At 46.5% G+C, this 18,262-nt stretch overlaps 1 protein-coding gene across 2 annotated transcripts in view; it reads left to right on the top strand.

The window, feature by feature from the left end:
* The window catches only part of CMYA5 (cardiomyopathy associated 5), a 55,115-nt gene extending 45,898 nt beyond the window's left edge, over positions 1-9,217 (top strand). For both annotated transcript variants that reach the window (XM_079995250.1, XM_079995249.1), the window contains exon 13: positions 7,792-9,217. In XM_079995250.1, coding sequence (XP_079851376.1) covers positions 7,792-8,044 — 253 coding nt within the window. In that variant the 3' untranslated portion in view covers positions 8,045-9,217. The remainder of the gene's footprint in view (positions 1-7,791) is intronic.
* Positions 9,218-18,262: the final 9,045 nt, after the last annotated feature.

Here is an 18,262-nt window from a genome sequence, read left to right on the forward strand (position 1 = left end):
GCTCTCCCCACTTCCGCGCGCCTCCACATTTGAACTTGGCGCGCGTACGTTGCTCCTGACCTTCCTTTCAACAGCCACACTGCTCCCGGTACTGCTTTCCGCCCCTTCCGGCAGGACGTCTTGCCCCGATCTCCTTCCCCCCTCTGCTCCTTGTTCTGTTCCTCCCGACACACTGGTAACTCCACCCTCTTCACTCCGTTCCGGTGGAGAAGCAGGTCTCGATCTCCAACTCCCACTGGCGGTTCCCCCTACGTTTCCCTGCTCCTGACTGCTTCCCCCTTGGGCTCCCCTTGGCTTGACCAGGGGGGCTCCCTTTTGGGAATCCTCCGATTCACTGGACGGACTCATGGACCATCTCGGGTCATTGTCGTCCTCTTCCTCGTCAGGCTGGAATCCTTCTCCCTCACTCTCGGTCTCCTCCCTCCTCTGCGCCTCTCTCCCTGAACCCCTGACATCCATCCCCCCCTCGAAGCCCCCCCTTCCCCCCTCCCCCCCATCGGGTGCGGGTTGTGGGAACTGCAGCTCCTCGGAGGTAGATGCAGGATACAGTTCGGCTACGTCCATGACCTCTGCTGGCAGCTCGGTGTACGTGTGTTCGAATTCGGGTTCTTCACCCAAAATGTTCGCAGTTCCCTCTTCCATTGCTACTTCGTCTGGTGCTGCCGGCCAAGGCCCCTTCAGCCATTTCTTGCGCCAGGCTTCCTCTGGTTGCTCATCCCACCAATAAGAGGGCTCTGTGTCCACCCCCGAACACGATCCCCTGGGCGAGTTTGAGTTCGGCGTTCTTTCCTCGGCTGAAGAAAAGCCGTGGAAAGTGCTGCCTGAACATGTGGGGGTAAAGAGCCAGTCATCGAAGTACTCGGCTGGCATGGGTTTATGTGGGAAAAGGGCATGGAACTCGTCCTTTAAAAGAGGTTCGTCTAAAGCGTAGTCCGGCACCCACCCACTGGCACTGACTGGTGCACCCTCTCTGACTAGAAAGTATTCTATTCCCTCTTCCCCCCATCTCGAGTCCAGGATCTCTGTGACCTCGTTGAGTGGTTCGACCCTAGGCGATCCCTCCCTCCTAGGTGACTCTGTGCGTGGCTGCGGTACTGTTTCAGACTCCTGAAACCTGTGCGGGGCCTTGTAGGGAGTGAGCACCGACCTATGAAAAACCGGGTGGACTCTGGAACCTTCGGGGAGGGCCAGTCGAAAAGCCACGGGGTTGATCTTAGCCTCCACCTGGTATGGTCCTAGCTGCCTGTGCCCTAGCTTCTTCTTGGCCAACGACTTGGTTGGCATCGCCTGGGCCGCTAACCACACCCAGTCCCCCACCTGGATGTCCTCTCCCACTCTTCTGCCTTTGTCTGCCTGCACCTTATATGCTTGTTTGGCTAGCTCCAAATGTCTCCGCAGCTCCTCGTGCACCTCTTGTAGTTCTGCAGCGAACTGGTCGGCCTCTTGCGGCTCCCCCTCTCTTGGTGCTACGAACCCCGGGAAGGTCCTGGGATGACGTCCATTGTTCGCGAAGAACGGCGTCACCCCCGTCGACGCATGCTTCGTGTTGTTGTAGGCAAACTCCGCCATCGGTAGGTAGTCCACCCAAGCTGTGGGTCGCTGATTTGCATAACATCTCAGGTACTGCTGCATGATCGCGTTGACCCTCTCGGCCTGGCCGTTGGTTTGTGGATGTCTTGCCGACGCTAGGTTGATCTTGACGCGCAGGATACCTAGGAGCTTCTGCCAAAAATTGGAAATAAACTGGCGCCCCCTGTCGGACAGGATGGCCCGCGGCAGCCCATGCGCCCGGAACACGTGGTCGATGAAGAGCTTGGCGGTCTGTTCCGCCGTCGCCACCTTCGCGCAGGGAATGAAGTGCGCCATCTTGGTGAACAAGTCCACCACCACCAGTACCGCCGTCTTGCCTCTGGAACTGGGCAGGTCAGTGACGAAGTCCAGCGCCACCCTCTCCCACGGTTGCTGTGGTGTTTCCAGTGGTTCCAGCAAGCCCGCCGGCTTCTGGTGTACTGGCTTGGACCTCTGACAAGTGTCACATCTGGCGACGTACTCCGCTACTTCTCCTCGCATCTGGGGCCACCAAAAGTCCCTGGCCACCAGTTCTATTGTCTTCTCCCTGCCGAAATGGCCCGCACTGGGAGCGTCGTGCAACTGCTGCAGAACCTCTGCTCGGAGCTCGTCGCTCGGCACGTAGAGGGCACCCTTGTGAGTTAACAGTCCGTCGCGTAACTGGAACTCATCGTCTCTCAGCGAACCCCGACGCAGCTCCTCTATTTTGGATTGTGCAAACTGATCTACCTGCAACGCGCGTCGCACTGCGTCCAGGTCGACAGCGATGGCAGCGCACGCCCACGCCTGCGGTGCAAAAATGTGCCTGGCTGCTATTGGCGCCGCTTCCTCAAGATATTGCGGTTTCCTGGAGAGCGCATCGGCTATAACGTTGGAGTCCCCTGGGACGTACTCTATCCTGAAGTCGAAATCCGCGAAGAACTCTGCCCAGCGCATGTGTCTTTGGCTCTGGAGTTTCGCCGTGCGCCAATACTCTAAATTCTTGTGATCCGTGCGGACCTGCACTGTGTGCTTGGCTCCAATGAGGAAATGTCGCCACGCTTTGAACGCTGCGTGAATGGCTAACAGCTCCCTGTCCCATATGGTGTAGTTTTGCTCCGCTTTGCTGAGCTTTCTGGAGTAAAAGGCACCGGGTCTCCAGTTTCCATGTGGATCTTCTTGCAGGAGTACGGCTCCAACCGCTCTGTCTGACGCGTCGGTCTCTACTCGTATGGGCTTGCCTGGATTCACGTGCAGCAGCTGCTCCTCGGAGGCGAAAAGGCTTTTAAGCTTCTGAAAAGAGCGCTCCGCCTGTTCCGTCCACACGAACCTCTTTTTCTTGGAACTGAGAGTGTCCGTGATCGCTGCCGTCTCCTTTGCAAAACCTCTGATGAATTTGCGGTAGAAGTTGGCGAAGCCGATGAATCTTTGGACTTCCTTCCGATTGCGAGGGCTCTTCCAGTCCAACACCGCGCGGACCTTGGCGCTGTCCATGGCCAGCCCCTTGTCGGACAGCTTGTAGCCTAGGAAATCCACGTCCGTCACATCAAACTGGCACTTCTCTAACTTGGCGTAGAGCTTGTTCTCCCGTAGTCTCTGCAGGACTTCCTTTACGTCCTTCTCATGGGCCTCCTCCGTTTCCGAAAAGATCAGGATGTCGTCGAGGAAACACACGCATTTCTTGTATAGAAGTCCCGCTAGCACGTGATGCATAAATGCTTGAAAGACGTGAGATCCATTTTGGAGACCAAATGGCATCACTCTGTATTCGTACGTGCCCAGAGGCGTGAACATGGCCGTCTTCCACTCATCGCCCTCCCGGATGCGTATGAGGTTATACGCTCCACGCAGATCCAATTTGGTGAAGATCTTCCCCTTCCTTACGGTTGCCAGGAGATCATCTATCTTGGGCATGGGGAAGGCCTTGGGTTTGGTCTTACTGTTTATGAATCGATAGTCCACAATGAGTCTTTTTTGGGGCGTGTCCTTTTTCTTTACAAAGAAAACAGGACTGCCCCCCACCGCTTTCGATTCTCGGATGAATCCGCGCTTCAAATTGTGCTCTATGAACTCCCTGAGTTCTTGCATCTCGTCCTCAGACATGGAATACAGCTTTGCAGTCGGCAACTGCGCCCCTGGCACCAGGTCGATGGCACAATCATAAGGCCTGTGGGGCGGCAACTGGTCAGCTTCCTTCTCGCAGAAAACCTCCAGGAACCCCTCGTACTTGCGGGGTACTGCCTGCACCATGCCAAGTTGCAACTGCTGCTCCGCTCCCTCCTCCCGGCTGGACTGGATGCAATGTTGAGCACAGTACGATGAGCAAAAGGTGATCTGCCGTTGGTACCACGCTACAGCAGGACTGTGTCTCTCCAGCCAACTCATGCCTAATACTATAGGCGTGTCTGAAAGGCGGGTGACATTGAAGCTGATGACTTCTCGATGATTTCCAATCCTCATCACCATGGGAGGCGTCTGTTGCACAACTTGTCCTCCTAGCAATTTCCTGCCATCCACCGTGACTACGTTCAGAGGTGTTGTCGCTGGCAGAAGCGCTATGCGATGCTGCTTGACAAAGTGCGTCCCCACAAAATCTGCGTTGCTCCCAGAATCAATCGTGATGGGGACTTCCAGGGTGGTTCCATTCGGCAACTGAAGTGTTGCAGTGAGCTGCACCGCTGGCTTGGGTGGTAAAGGGTCTGTGCGTTGCAAAAGCGCTGGGGACTGCTCTACAGATTCGCCTGGCTGAGCCCCAGCAGCTCTGCTTCCAGCCAGGCACTGTCGTTTCCCTGAGGTTGCTCTGCTTGCATCATTTCTGCTGCAACAGTTGCTAAAACTGCAGTGTGTTTCTGCAGCCTCTGGGGACACTCTTTCGCCATGTGCTGTGCACTGTCGCAAATGTAACACTTCCTGGTCCCTCTAGGAGGCTGTGCCTTTACTGCACCGGAAGCTGGGGCTCTGGCTGTTGCTTGAGCCTTAGCACCACCAAGTTCCATGGGCTCCTCCCCCTGCCTTCCCAGTGGCGAAGGATGTGACTGACTGAACTCCCTGGGGATGAAAGAAGACGTCCTCGCTGGTGGACGCACCTGACGTTCTTCCTCAGTGTGCCAAGGACGTCCCTCGTGCCTTATCCCAATCGCCAAAGCCCTCTGCACAAGCTCCTCCAGGGTCCGGGGTCTGTCTCCCCTGGCAAGTTCATCCTTAATGGGACCGCTGAACCCCTCCCAGAACAAATCCCTCACAGGTGCACAATCCTTCTCCCAGCTTAGCGCAGTCAGTAAAGCAAAAAATCTGGAATGGTACTGACGCACAGTGGCTTTGCCTTGCCGCAATCCAAAAATTTCCCTGCGTGCAAGATCCACATCTACAGTTGACTGGAAGCAGGCATCCATTGCTTTAATGAATTCATCTGCATCGCGGCGGGCAGGGCCATCTTCACGCCACAAATTGCGCAACCAGTCTCTGGCCGGCCCATGCAAGTGAGAAACAATAAACCCCACTTTCTCCTCCTCATCTTTAAAGTCATGACGAAGCAAGTGCAATGCATACAAAACGTCTGCTCTGAAACTGGGGTAGTGCTTCAGGTTCCCATCGAAGTGGGTGACTAGGCTGCCCCCCCTCCGTCCAAGTCCAATCCCTTCTGATCTGGACCCTGGGAACCCTTCCCTGCTTGCACGTTCCCACCTGGTTTGCAGGTCCTGGCAGCGCTTCTCCATTTCGTCATGCTTCTTCTGAGACGCAAGGACTGCAGCAGTGAGTTCGGAAACTGTAGTTCGCAGAGCTGTCAACTGCTCCTCCGCACTCATGGCTGTCACCGTTCGTGAGCTTTGCAAAAAAAAATTTTTGCGTTCTTTGGAGGGGACTTACTGTCAGAGCCACCCTGGGTCCCAGCTCACAAGAGACCAAAGTCCAGTCCAAGTTATATATAAAAGGTTTTATTGAAGATCATTGTCGTCATTACATCCAAACTCCGTGGCTCCACATCTGTTACCCTTAGATGTTAGAAGTCCCCTCTGAGTCCGTCCCTCCCCTGCACCAATTTAAGAGGCTTGTGCTGCTCCACCTTTTCCTCTCCTTCCTTTTCCGCAGGGTCTTCCTGCCCCCCTGTGTTCCCTCTTTCCGGGACTCCCCAGAGGCTGAGTCTTCTCCTGCCTGCTGCCCCCTCCTTCGTGCTTTAGCACCAGGCTCCTCCCCAGAGCTCTCCCCACTTCCGCGCGCCTCCACATTTGAACTTGGCGCGCGTACGTTGCTCCTGACCTTCCTTTCAACAGCCACACTGCTCCCGGTACTGCTTTCCGCCCCTTCCGGCAGGACGTCTTGCCCCGATCTCCTTCCCCCCTCTGCTCCTTGTTCTGTTCCTCCCGACACACTGGTAACTCCACCCTCTTCACTCCGTTCCGGTGGAGAAGCAGGTCTCGATCTCCAACTCCCACTGGCGGTTCCCCCCTACGTTTCCCTGCTCCTGACTGCTTCCCCCTTGGGCTCCCCTTGGCTTGACCAGGGGGGCTCCCTTTTGGGAATCCTCCGATTCACTGGACGGACTCATGGACCATCTCGGGTCATTGTCGTCCTCTTCCTCGTCAGGCTGGAATCCTTCTCCCTCACTCTCGGTCTCCTCCCTCCTCTGCGCCTCTCTCCCTGAACCCCTGACAGCGACTGTTCAGGGTTAAAAGGAAAGGCCACCCTTTCTGCTTTCCTCTGCAACATGGGAATGTGGAATGCTTGTCTGCAATAAAAGGCCACAGAGGATCCAAAGTTAAAAGAGACATTGTCAGAAGCTTCTGTTGCTTTTGATATTCACCTTGAAATGCAAAAATATCTGCTGGCTTTGAACAAATACTGCTAGTAAAAGCCACCTTAGCTTTTTTCATCAAGCTTGGCACAGCAGGTGGCTCTATATTGGGGAGGGGGGAGGACAACATGCTAAAACAAATGACAAAAAAATGACCCTTGGAATGCAGTGCTTCCTTCCAAACGAATATATAAATATGCTGAATTGGCCAAAGGACCATTAGAATGCATTAAAACAAGAGTGATGGATTGCTTGCTCATATGGCCATTTTAAGGAACTGTCTCCAAAGGAACAACTGGGGTAAATAGAATTTTTAAAGTCCTTCAAATAGCCATTGAAATGCATTGGTATAAGCTGGATCTGGGTAAATTGCCCTCTTCGACACCCCATCACCCCATCCTCATAGAAATCAACTGTGTGTGAGAGTGCTACTCATAGGCATGCATTGAGAAAACTTGGATCCAGGTAAATTGCCTGGGCTGGCACTACCATTAAACAGAGCGAGGCGATTACAGCTGTTGAGCGGCAGTGGTGGCAGCCTGCTAGTTGTTCCTCCTCAGCCGTCTGGCCATTCCTGTCTGTTCTCAAACAGATCTGTGTGAGCCATGCAGCCAGGCCTACACCTCCTAAGTTAACCCGCCACCTTAGGCACAGTGGATGGGGACCCTTTTTGGCCCAGCATGCCAAATCCTTGCCTGTCCCTACCCAAGCAGGCCAACTTTCATTGGGGACGACACACCATAATGAAGCACCTGGCGTCGTTATGACACCAGACGATTGACAGGTGGGCTGTCTCACCCATCCATCAAAGTCAGTTTGTGCAGCACTCAGGGGAATCATAGATGCGTAAAGTTGGAAGGGACCATGAGGCACTTCTAGTCCAACCCCCTGTAATGCAGGAATCTTTTTGCCCAACGTGGAGCTTGGACCCATGTACCTGAGATTAAGAGTCTCGTGCTTTACCAACTGAGCTATTCTGGGAGGGCCAAGCAGTTGGCAGTGAGCTGTGTGTCACAGCGCTTCACAACTGCATAACAGTCAGCTTGGGAACTGCAGCGTAAGGCAGAGGGCAGATGGTTCCGTCAGGCAAGCAGACATGGAGCAATGATTACTTCTATGCTGAAATCCTCCCAAGGTTTGGCAATTCTGACTACACCGTTCATCCGGCTCCAGACTACTTCATTCCTTCATCTAATCATAATGCTTCCAAAATCATTGCAACCCGCTACACGTTGTTGCATATATTACATAATCAGAACCAGATAGTACCCCCTTATTTTTACCGCAGCACTCATCTGCACCAAAGGGGAGCATTTCAATGTGTAAAAATGTGTGTATTAAAGCTTTAGCTACTAAGGGTTTCCATTTGCTAATATCTGGCAGACAGAAAGAAATATTGTGATAGGCTGTGCAGTGAATTCTTGTTGACCTAATCTTGCACTCTTCTGCAGTTTCCTGTATGAGGTCCTCCATCGTGGTGAAATGAGTGACGTCATTGTGACAGAACAGCCACCCCGCATTGGCATTCTGCTGGATTATACTGCTGGAAGACTCTTATTTTTCAACGCGGAAAGAGGGCAGCTCCTGTTTGCCATCCGGCAGAAATTCACCGATGCTGCTCACCCTGCCTTTGTGTTAGAGGAACCAGGAGTCCTTCACCTGCATACGGGCATGGAGCTTCCAGAATTTGTGAAGCAAAGCTAAACATTTTCTTTCGAACTATGTGCAAGACAAAAAAAAAAAGCAGATAGAATGTGCTTGGGGTGGCCTTGTTTTCTTCTTCTAAGATAAGTTAATGTTTAAGAACTACAAGCCAGAGAAATGCTCTGTGAACTCAGTGACTTCAACAGGACTTCCATCATACATTCCCCCTTGCCAACACTACTTCGTAAAGTATTTTTTATACTTGGGGGAAGTTTCAAAAGCAGATCAAGGAATCTCCTCTTAGGAACAAAAGTGTAAGGTTATTCACAGAGCCCACATAACTCACCCACATGCGAAGTCCCTGGGTGGTGGTTAACTCTCTTCCCAAGTTGTTTTTATTCACTGGAATCATTCACATAAGGTGCACGTGCAGACACACACACACACACACACACACACACACACACTCAGCCATAGCTCAGTGTTAGAGCATCTGCTTTGCAGATTTGATCCCCATCATCTCTGGGTAGGACTAGGAGAGACTGCTCTCTGGTACCCTGAAGAGCAGCTGCTAACATGACTAAGCTAGACTGAGCTAGTTTGACTCAGTATTAGGTTCTGTGATCCTACATAGCACAAAAACACACAAGTTATCTCTTTACTTACTACTTTCTGTGATGCATACTGAAGGACTGCCAAAATGTTTGTGCTACACTCACTGCGGGTGGGTGTCAGGAACTTCTCCATTGGTCCCTTTTGAAATGAATTGATTCCAATGCATTTTCACAGGGCCCAGCAAGAATAAATTATTGGGAGGAGTGTGCTCATTGTCTGCAATCCAGCTAGTCGAGGACTGACCCACACAGGCCTACCTCTAGTCAAGATGGGTGGGGCTGCTAGGATTTGGGGAGAGGGGACGGCTTTCAGTCTCTACACCCCATAAAGTCTCTGACCAGGTTAGCACTCCTATTGATATTAATAACATTGCCCATCTTGATTTCAGTTACACTCATTTTTATTTTTGACTGACAGGCAGAGCCTGGCACCTCAAGTGTGGCACATATAAACATATAGAGTTCCCAATCTGCTAGGATGTATGAGCATAAAATGCTGGATTCTTACTGTGTTGTCCTAACATTTGGGGCCTAACTGGATCAGGACAGTTTGTTCATATGAAAATTATTCTAATACTGTTTTAATGGTATTACGTGCAATTAAAAAATTAAAAACGAACAGGTTTTATTTCCAATGTCTTTGCCCAGAAAAACAATATACCATTCAGTGCTTTAAAAAGAAGTGGGAAATGTTTCTGATGTGTGAACAATAATGTGACAGCTTTCTGAAATTGCTCTTCTTGATGGTGATGAGTGTTTATTGTAGTATCAGTTCTGCACATGTATGCAGATTTTTCCAGCACCCACACAGCGTTGTTGGCATCAAAATGCCAGCCCTTATTCCCCCTACCCCCATTTAGTCTGGATTTACCCTATCTGGGTAAATATGTTAAGTAAAAAAAAAGACACAACAAAAACCCATTTGTGATACCCATTTTTAATATTAAGCTGTCAAATGGAAGAACACTAAAATGTAGGGAAACATACAGGGTTTCACCAAGCTTTTCATACCTGTTATCTGGTGCTCACAATCACAGAAGGAGAAAGCACGTTCCACAAGCATCTGATGATGTGTCACCATTTATTCCTGTTGAGCATGCCTATTTGGGTTGTTCTCACAGAAATCCCAATACATCATTAAAAAAGGAGAGACTTCATGTTTTCCCTCTTTCCAGCCACTGCCCTAACCAATTTCTGTTTTTGTTTTTTTATAATGATGAATTTGCAATGTGGCACCTGGGCTGGATCTACACTGACCTGTTTAACGTTATTAGAACGTTATTAGTTATTATGTTCTGGAACATCACAGGGCATACTTGTAAATGAAAGCATTTCTTTACCTTTAAGATTTTGACCCAAGGCAAAATCTTAAATGACAGGCTCCTTTAAAAGGAAATGTAAAAGACAAAGAGGGTTTATTTAAGGGAAACATACTAGAAAATAAAATAAGGCATGTAAGAAAGCTAGTTAAACAACCTATGATACTTATATCGGAGTGTTGTCAAGCCTTGCTCCTGTGACTTCCTCATGACTTGTCTTGATACCATTGCAGCACTGAATTGTGCACCTTAGGGACACTGTCCCCATTTGCTCCAATGGGAGTTTTCTGTCAGGGAACTGCCATCAGCTCAGGGGCGAGAGGGGAAAAGCCGGATGGATTACAGAGAGCCCCCAAAGATCGTGGGAAGCAGCACCTCCTCAGCGGAGGAGGGTAGCCACGCCTCTAGTGGAGATGCAGGGCTCGGGGGAGGTGAGGCGGAGCAAAGTGGGGAGGAGAGAGGTCCTCTGTTACCCACGCCTTCTGTGTGCAGTAGGGTTCCGTGCAGAGAGAGGAGGCGCAGACTGGGTGTCAAGAAACTACTCTGCTGGGGAAAGTTTAAGGACCGCCCACTCTCAGATTCTGCCAGTGAATGAGCAAGACACGGAATAGAGGCGCTCTGCATTCCAAAGGTTTTTATCACCGATAAGAAAGCTGTAAAACACACTATTGAAGCATATTGCCTGATTGCTCTGGAGCAACCAGCCTATGCCCCTTACATTTTCCTTCCTCATTATTAGTATTATTTACAGTAGCAAAACATGAAAATATGAAACATAATAACAAACAAAGCAATAGCACCCCCCAATGGTAATTGCCACATGGCTTTGTGTGTGTTTTTTAGCAGTATCTCAGCTGAGAACAGTCGCTCCGACCCCAAGTCTGATATTTATTTATTTTAAACCCATAATGTAATTGCTAAGAATCTTGCTAGTTTCACATGTAGTTAGGCCTTAATTCAGCGATGGGAATCTGAGGCCCTCTAGATGTTGCTGTACTCCGACTCCCATCATTCCTGATCACTGGCCATGCTGGCTGGAGATGATGGAAGTTGCAGTCCTACAAAATGTTTGCAGGGCCAAAGGCTCCCCCAACTCTGCTCTGAATGCAAGCTTTAATTCTGTTGAAGAAATGTGTTCTTTATTACTTATTGGCTCTAGCCCAGTTCCCCAGCCTGTCAAGATCAAGATCATTTTGAATCTCGAGTCTCTCTTCAACGGTCTTGGCTTCCCCTCTTAGATTTGTATCTTCTGCAGATTTGATTAGCATTCCCTCTACATTTTCATCCAAGCCACTGATAAAAACGTTGAACAGCATGGCATTGCACTCAGTACTTCCCTCCGGCCTGATGCAGAGCCATTAATATCATGATGGTTCTTTAACCAGCTATAGATCCACCTAACAGTGGGCCAGATTTTGCCATCTTGTCAACGAGGATATCATGGGGGACACTGTCAGATGTTTTGCTCAAATCAAAATATTCTGCATCCACATCATGAGTGAGCATGAGTGACTGCCAGCACACGTTCTACATTTACTAATACAGAGGCCCAGACAGAGGAAGAGGCAGCCGAGACTAGGAGCCTATTGCTGTGATCTGCCACTTGCTTCCTCATCCCTCTCTGCAGGTAGAAGCAGGACAACAACCTGGTAAGTTACAGTGAATACTCTGAATTGGTTAGTTTCCTTCTCCATGAGGCAAGCTTTGTGCTGTATCTTAGGACTCTGCTCCACAGCTGCAAATAAAATGTTTTAGATGTGTTGTAAAGTGCAATATACATATGCGACACTAGATGGTGAGCCATGCAAAATTTAATATATTTTTTCAAAACGTTTTTCACAGTGTTTTCTTATGTGTGTAGATTCCACCTTAGTCTGAGGATTGCAGGCTGCATAAGTACAAAGGAGGCACACAGGTTAGTCATATTCTTGCTCTAATGTGAGAATAGAATCCTGTTTTTAGGGATAAAAGAGCTTCCCCCACAATATATTGCAAGTTGCATACATTCACATTGCGATCCAGATGTAGTTAAATGTCAGTGGCTTTGCCATTATAACAGCACTGAAAAGTCACAACACTGGCTATCAAGGTTGGGGGCACTTTTTCAGCCTGAGGGCCACATTCCCTTTTAGACACCCTTCCAAGGGCCACATGCCAGTGGTGGGTGGAGCCAGAAGCAAAAGCAGACATGGCAAAAAATGTAAATTTTACCTTTGGACATTAGGCTAGTTTCTACACACATCCAAACTCCTCTCCATCTTCCATCCAGGTATGCAAAAGGCATTATCAGAGGTCAAGGATGTGTTTCAGCCAGGGAAAACCACTCAGGGTGCAAAGTATGTTGGGTAAGGGGTGTGGCCTGGGGCTAGTTCTGAGGGCTAAACAAGGAGATTTCTTCCATGGGCCTGAGCTTCCCCAATTCTGGTGTATATGTTCCACTGACAGATCAAGATGTTCCTTTTAGGGCTTTGGAGACGGATGAATGATATACTGCTGTTTTTAATTGATGCTTTCAATCATGTTTTAAATTTATATTTTAATTGCTTGAATTATATTTTGGAATTGTACATAATCCACCTTTTTGGGTCAATGGTAGCTATACATTCTATCTATCTCTGGTGGGGGAGCCATCCACGAAAGAGTGATGATCATGTCTTGAAGGTATTATGTAAATTAGATCCAACTCAATAACGATTTTAAATAGAAACTATAAAAGGATCCCCAACATCAACTTTATATTTGAATAGGGTGAAACAAGTTGCAACCAACGAGAATTCGCCAGAATAGTGGCTGTGCTAATCTGTTGCAGCAAGAATAACAAAGGGCCTTGTGCCATCTTAAAGACTATCGCCTTCAATCAGTTCTATTCACTATGCAGCACAAAAAATGGACATGAGTTTGACATCAGAAATGGCAACAACTCAGAAACCATTGGGAGAACATTAAAATCTCCCAGAACCTTTTGTTTTGTTTCCACTAACAAATATTGATTAACAAACAAGTGCAAAACGACAACAACCCCAAAAAACTGTCTGACTTGTACAGTCATCTTTTATGCTAGATCCCATAATACCGTGGCAATTAATCTTAAGACCCGGTTTGCACATGAATGCCAAGCCAAACCATGACTTAGTGTGAACCGGAAAGGAGACCACAGCCTCTGTGCTCCTATTATTATTATGCAGCCCTTCATCAAAGAACTCAGGGTGGTTCACATGATAAAAATACCTACTCCAAGGTAATAATAATAATAATTTATTATTTATACCCCGCCCATCTGGCTGGGCTTCCCCAGCCACTCTGGGCGGCTTCCAACCAAATATTAAAATACAGTAATACAGCAAACATTAAAACCTTCCCTAAACAGGGCTGCCTTCAGATGTCTTCTAAAAGTTTGGTAGTTGTTGTTCTCTTTGACATCTGGTGGGAGGGCGTTCCACAGGGCAGGTGCCACTACCGAGAAGGCCCTCTGCCTGGTGAGCTGCAACCAAAGTTTGTTCTCATTTTATGGCTCATGGTTTGTCTGCTGGAGGCTGACTGGGGAAGCACAGGGGAAGGCTTAAGGTTATGGTACAGTGGCTGTGATCTTCTCTTGGGAAACCCTCGTGAATCCACACTAAGCCATGGTTTGGATTTGGTTTAGCATTCCCTGCAAAACTGAGGCAAAGACTCCCAGTTCTACAACCGGCCCCAAAGCTACTTGTTTGAAGATGTGATGCCCACTACGTTTTCTGAGCTATATAGGCAAATAGTCTACATGGTAGGAAGCAGATTCCTATGCTAGCCTGGAGAAAGAGAAACTGGCCCAAGATCAGCCAGTGAGCTTCTAGGCTGAGGGGGGGGGGTATTTGAAGCTGGGTATTCATACTGTGTCCACCGTGCAAACATCTGACTCCAGCCAAAGTCTGAATTCCTAGATGTATTTTTAAAAAAACTTATTTTGAAGGATCTACCTCTGGGCTCAATTTTTGTTTCTTGCAGTGCCAGTTTCAGTATTGTACATAATTGTTTCTTCTGGTTGCAGCAGCTGCCTAGATCTAAAGCCTATTGAAGTCAGGGGAAAACCAAAACTTCAATAGGTGTGGATTGGCCTCAGTAATCCTGAGGTCCTGAGATGGAAAATATATAGCTGGCTGTAAGATAGAAGCGTTTGTTTTGCTATCAAGGGAGTGAGGAAGCAGAGTCTCAGTAGAATAGATGCTATTGATCTGCAAAACTCACAGTCTTTTCTGTTCTAGAAAAGAACATTAAGACGAGGTTAACGCTTTAGCTCGACACCAGCACCAGGGGCCTTCCAGATATCGCAGGACTACAGTCCCCATCATCCTTGACCATTGGCCAGGCTGGCTGCAGCTGATGGGAGTTGGAGTTCAAAACCCCTGGAAGGCACCAGTCAGCCACCCTTGCAATGTGTGAATTGTGTGTGTGGAAGCATATATACAAGAATTTAACAGGTTTTTTTAAAAAAATAATTTTTATTAAATTTTCCATTTTAACAATCCAATCAAATCACATTGAATATTCCAAATTATACAAATACATATCATATAGTCCAAATATTCTGCCAAATTATATTTTTTTTGTTGGGATTTCCCATGCTTCAAGTTCGGGGGGGGGGGGTTCTGATCATCTCATATCTCTGCTGCCTTGAGTTTCCAATAGTTCCTTTAAATCTTCCTGTTGTTAACCTTCCTTCTTTCATGGCCTCTGAGTTGTTTCCACAGGCGAGTTGAAGTGAGCAATGATGTGTTTCTGTGTGAAGAGTTTAACAGTTTCATTACAGGTAGTCAGATGACAGAATTAAAACAAAAACCTCACCCAGCTACCTTGTCCATTACCCACACAATTAAACCCTCCCACCATATATTAAAGCAGGCTCATGGCACGTTAAACAGTCATGGCTTCCCACAAAGAATCCTGGGAACTGTAGTTTGTTAAAGGTGCTGAGAGTAGGAGATCTCTGTTCTTATGGAGCTACAATTATCAGAGTGGTTTCTTGGGGGAAACTGAGAATTGAAGCTTTTTTTTTTTGTACATTGTCTGATTAAAGAAACCATGCATGCCATGCTTAAGACTACACAGACAAAAGCTAAGAATGTTAACAGTTGTTCTTTTCAGTAGAAAACAAGGTTGCATCCTAAAGCTAGGGGAAAGTTTATGATATGCTTCGTTTCCCTCAAGTGCAAATCACATGCTGTGGTCCCAATACTGATTTGGGGGGGCCGGTGCTGCAGCTTCTACTCTGTTTAAAAAGTGTATTGAATGCAAGTATGCCTTTAGCATTGCATGCAGTTTAATCCTTAAACATTGCTAAATTTAGGTACACTGGGCTTTTGGGCTTCAGACAAGAAGGCGGGAAAAGGAAAACCTCTTTCATTAGACTAAGGCTGTGTCAGAGCTCTGCAGCTGTATCATCACTCCGACTCTATGCCAGAAACAACTGCACCAATTGAATTTCTGCCTGGGGTGTGTGTGTGTTAAATTCAAAGATCCTTTATGGGGGGGGGGGTGTAATTGGCAGTTCTGCTTTCATTCTTCATTGCGGCATTTCTGCTTTTATATAAATTGTCAGGGACCAAATAAGAGAAAGGCAGCAATTGTCACTTCCAGGAAGCTGCCTGCTTGCAATTAATTTGGGAAGTCCTTGCACATTAGGACCCCTCTCCTTTAACGAATGCTGTATTGATTTTGTGTTAAGCAGGTTGAGATGATCTTCTGCAATTTAAAACAAAAGCAAACCCCATCTCTTAGCAACTGAGCGGAGGGTAGATGGCTGTGGTTTATAAAAAGTAGGCAGAAAGATATCTCTAAGTTTATCTGGCAGGGCAAAAAGCCCCGAATAAAATTTAAAATATTGACTGATGCAAAGGAAAGAGGGGGGTTTGCCCTGCCAGATTTAAAGTTATATTATGAAGCTGCAGCTTTCTGCTGGATGAAAGATTGGTTACTTCTTGAAAACACTGATGTCCTAGATCTGGAAGGGTTTAACAATGCTTTTGGTTGGCATGCATACTTGTGGTACGACAAGGTAAAGATTCATAAAATGTTCAAAAACCATATTGTCAGAAAAGCAATATTTATTGTTTGGACAAAATATAAAGACTTACTAGAAAGTAAGACCCCGAGATGGTTATCACCAATGGAGGCTAAGGCCCGGAAGAGACTCAATATGGAGGCCGGCTGGCCGAAATATTGGGAATTAATAGAAAAAATTGGAGACAAATGGAGGTTGCAGAGCTTGGAGAAATTAAAGAATAAGGTGCAAGATTGGTTACATTACGCCCAAATTCAAGAGGTTTTTAAATTGGACAAAAAGATAGGATTCCAGGTGGAGAAGTCGAAATTAGAGACAGAACTGTTGGAACCAAAGACTAAGGTATTGTCGAGAATGTATAACTTGCTGCTTAAATGGAATACACAGGATAAGACTGTTAAATCAGCCATGATAAAATGGGCTCAGGATATAGGGTATAACATTATGTTTGAGGACTGGGAAAGGAATAAAATTCACGGCATGTAATGCTTTGAAGGAGAATATTATGAAAATGATATATAGGTGGTACATGACCCCAGTCAAGCTTGCAAAAATATATCACCTGTCTGATAATAAATGTTGGAAATGTAGAGAGGCTGAGGGGACATTCTTTCACCTCTGGTGGACATGCCCTAAAGTGAAAGCCTTCTGGGAAATGATCTATAATGAACTAAAAAAGGTATTTAAATATACCTTTGTTAAGAAACCGGAGGCCTTCCTCTTGGGCATTGTCGGCCAGAAAGTGTTAAAGAAGGACAGAAGCTTCTTTATGTATGCGACAACAGCAGCAAGAATACTCATTGCAAAGTACTGGAAGACACAAGACTTGCCCACACTGGAAGAGTGGCAGACGCAATTGATAGACTATATGGAACTGGCTGAAATGACTGGCAGAATCCAAGACTTGGGAGAGGAAACAATGGAAGAGGACTGGAAGAAGTTTAAGGATTATTTACAAAAATATTATAAGTTGTATGAATGTTAAGTATTTGCACGATTTAGAAAATACCAGCTCCAGCGAATAGGCTTTGTAAAATAGAAAATTAAGTTATAAGTAAGAAAAGGTCAAAATTTAAGGCAATATTTTGTTTAATTTTAAGGTATGAGCAATTGATAAAAATTATTTTAAATTTAGAAGTATAATATGTGGAAAGTACAAAATAAGGTATGAAATAAGGTAATAATTTGCTGACATTCTGATTATAAATAATGCAGGGTAAGGAGATGCGAGGAAGTCCAGTTAGTTATATAAGAAAAGTTATATTGAATGGTTGGTTATATTTTTCTCTTTTTTCTTCTTTATTTTTTTTTTATTATTTCTTTCTTTCTATATGGTTTCTTGGTGTATTTGTTTTGGTTTTTTGGTGTAGGGATCTTGTATTATGTAGTTTGAAAATCTAATAAAATATTTATGAAAAAATAAAATATAAAAAGTACAGTAAATTGGTTGATGTGACTCAGTTATTATCCATATAAAATAAAGCTCAGCATCTCCAGATGCTCTTTTTGCATGAATGCTTTGTAATATTATGCACGTGTTAACTTGCCATAGAAGAGTAAAATCTAAGTGTGGAGCAGAAATAACTGGCTCGCTCTACATTTTAAAGATGGTGCCTGTTTTGTGTGGCCAAAATTACCTCCCGCTTCAAAGGCCTCTCTCATTTGCAGTGCAGGGGGGTAGCAGGAGGATGAATGGCTGCTGTGGAATAGACTAAACAAGGAAGGCCGCTACAGAGTGGCAGCTTAAAGAGATGTTAATGAGGAGAGAAGCAAAAACAAATAAGGTGGCACACATGGAAGTTATAGCATGGGAGTTTCAATAAGGAACAATCATGATAATAAGCAAGTAAGTAAATAAATAAAGATGTTGGTTTTCGCTTTATTTACTGAAATCTTTATTGCTTTGATGAGAATGTGCAATGTGTCAGGGAGAGCTGCCAATAAACAATTCGCACATGAAATGCAAACTTGTAAACTCTGGTTTTGGATCCCTGTTGTGTTGTCCTCAGATGTTTTAACAAAGGAAAGATGGCCTTACTGGGCTTTAAACAGCTACACCAATTCCCAAAAGGAACTCTAGTTTCTTACCCCTCATCTCTCTCTGTGTGTACACATTATCAGCTTAAAATGGAACTAGGTCATTTTTTTTTTCTTAATTAGGATCAAAGCTGGTTTGGAGAAAAACACATCAAACAGTATTTCGTAAGAAACAGCAGGATTGGTTACAGGATAGGTATGGATTGCGTGTGCATCACTTCTCAAACCAGTGATGCGAGTGCATTGGAGGCAAAGTAAACAAGAGTGTGTACAC

The sequence above is a fragment of the Podarcis cretensis genome (assembly GCF_951804945.1).
Source record: "Podarcis cretensis genome assembly, chromosome: 11".
Classification (NCBI taxonomy): Eukaryota; Metazoa; Chordata; class Lepidosauria; order Squamata; family Lacertidae; genus Podarcis; species Podarcis cretensis.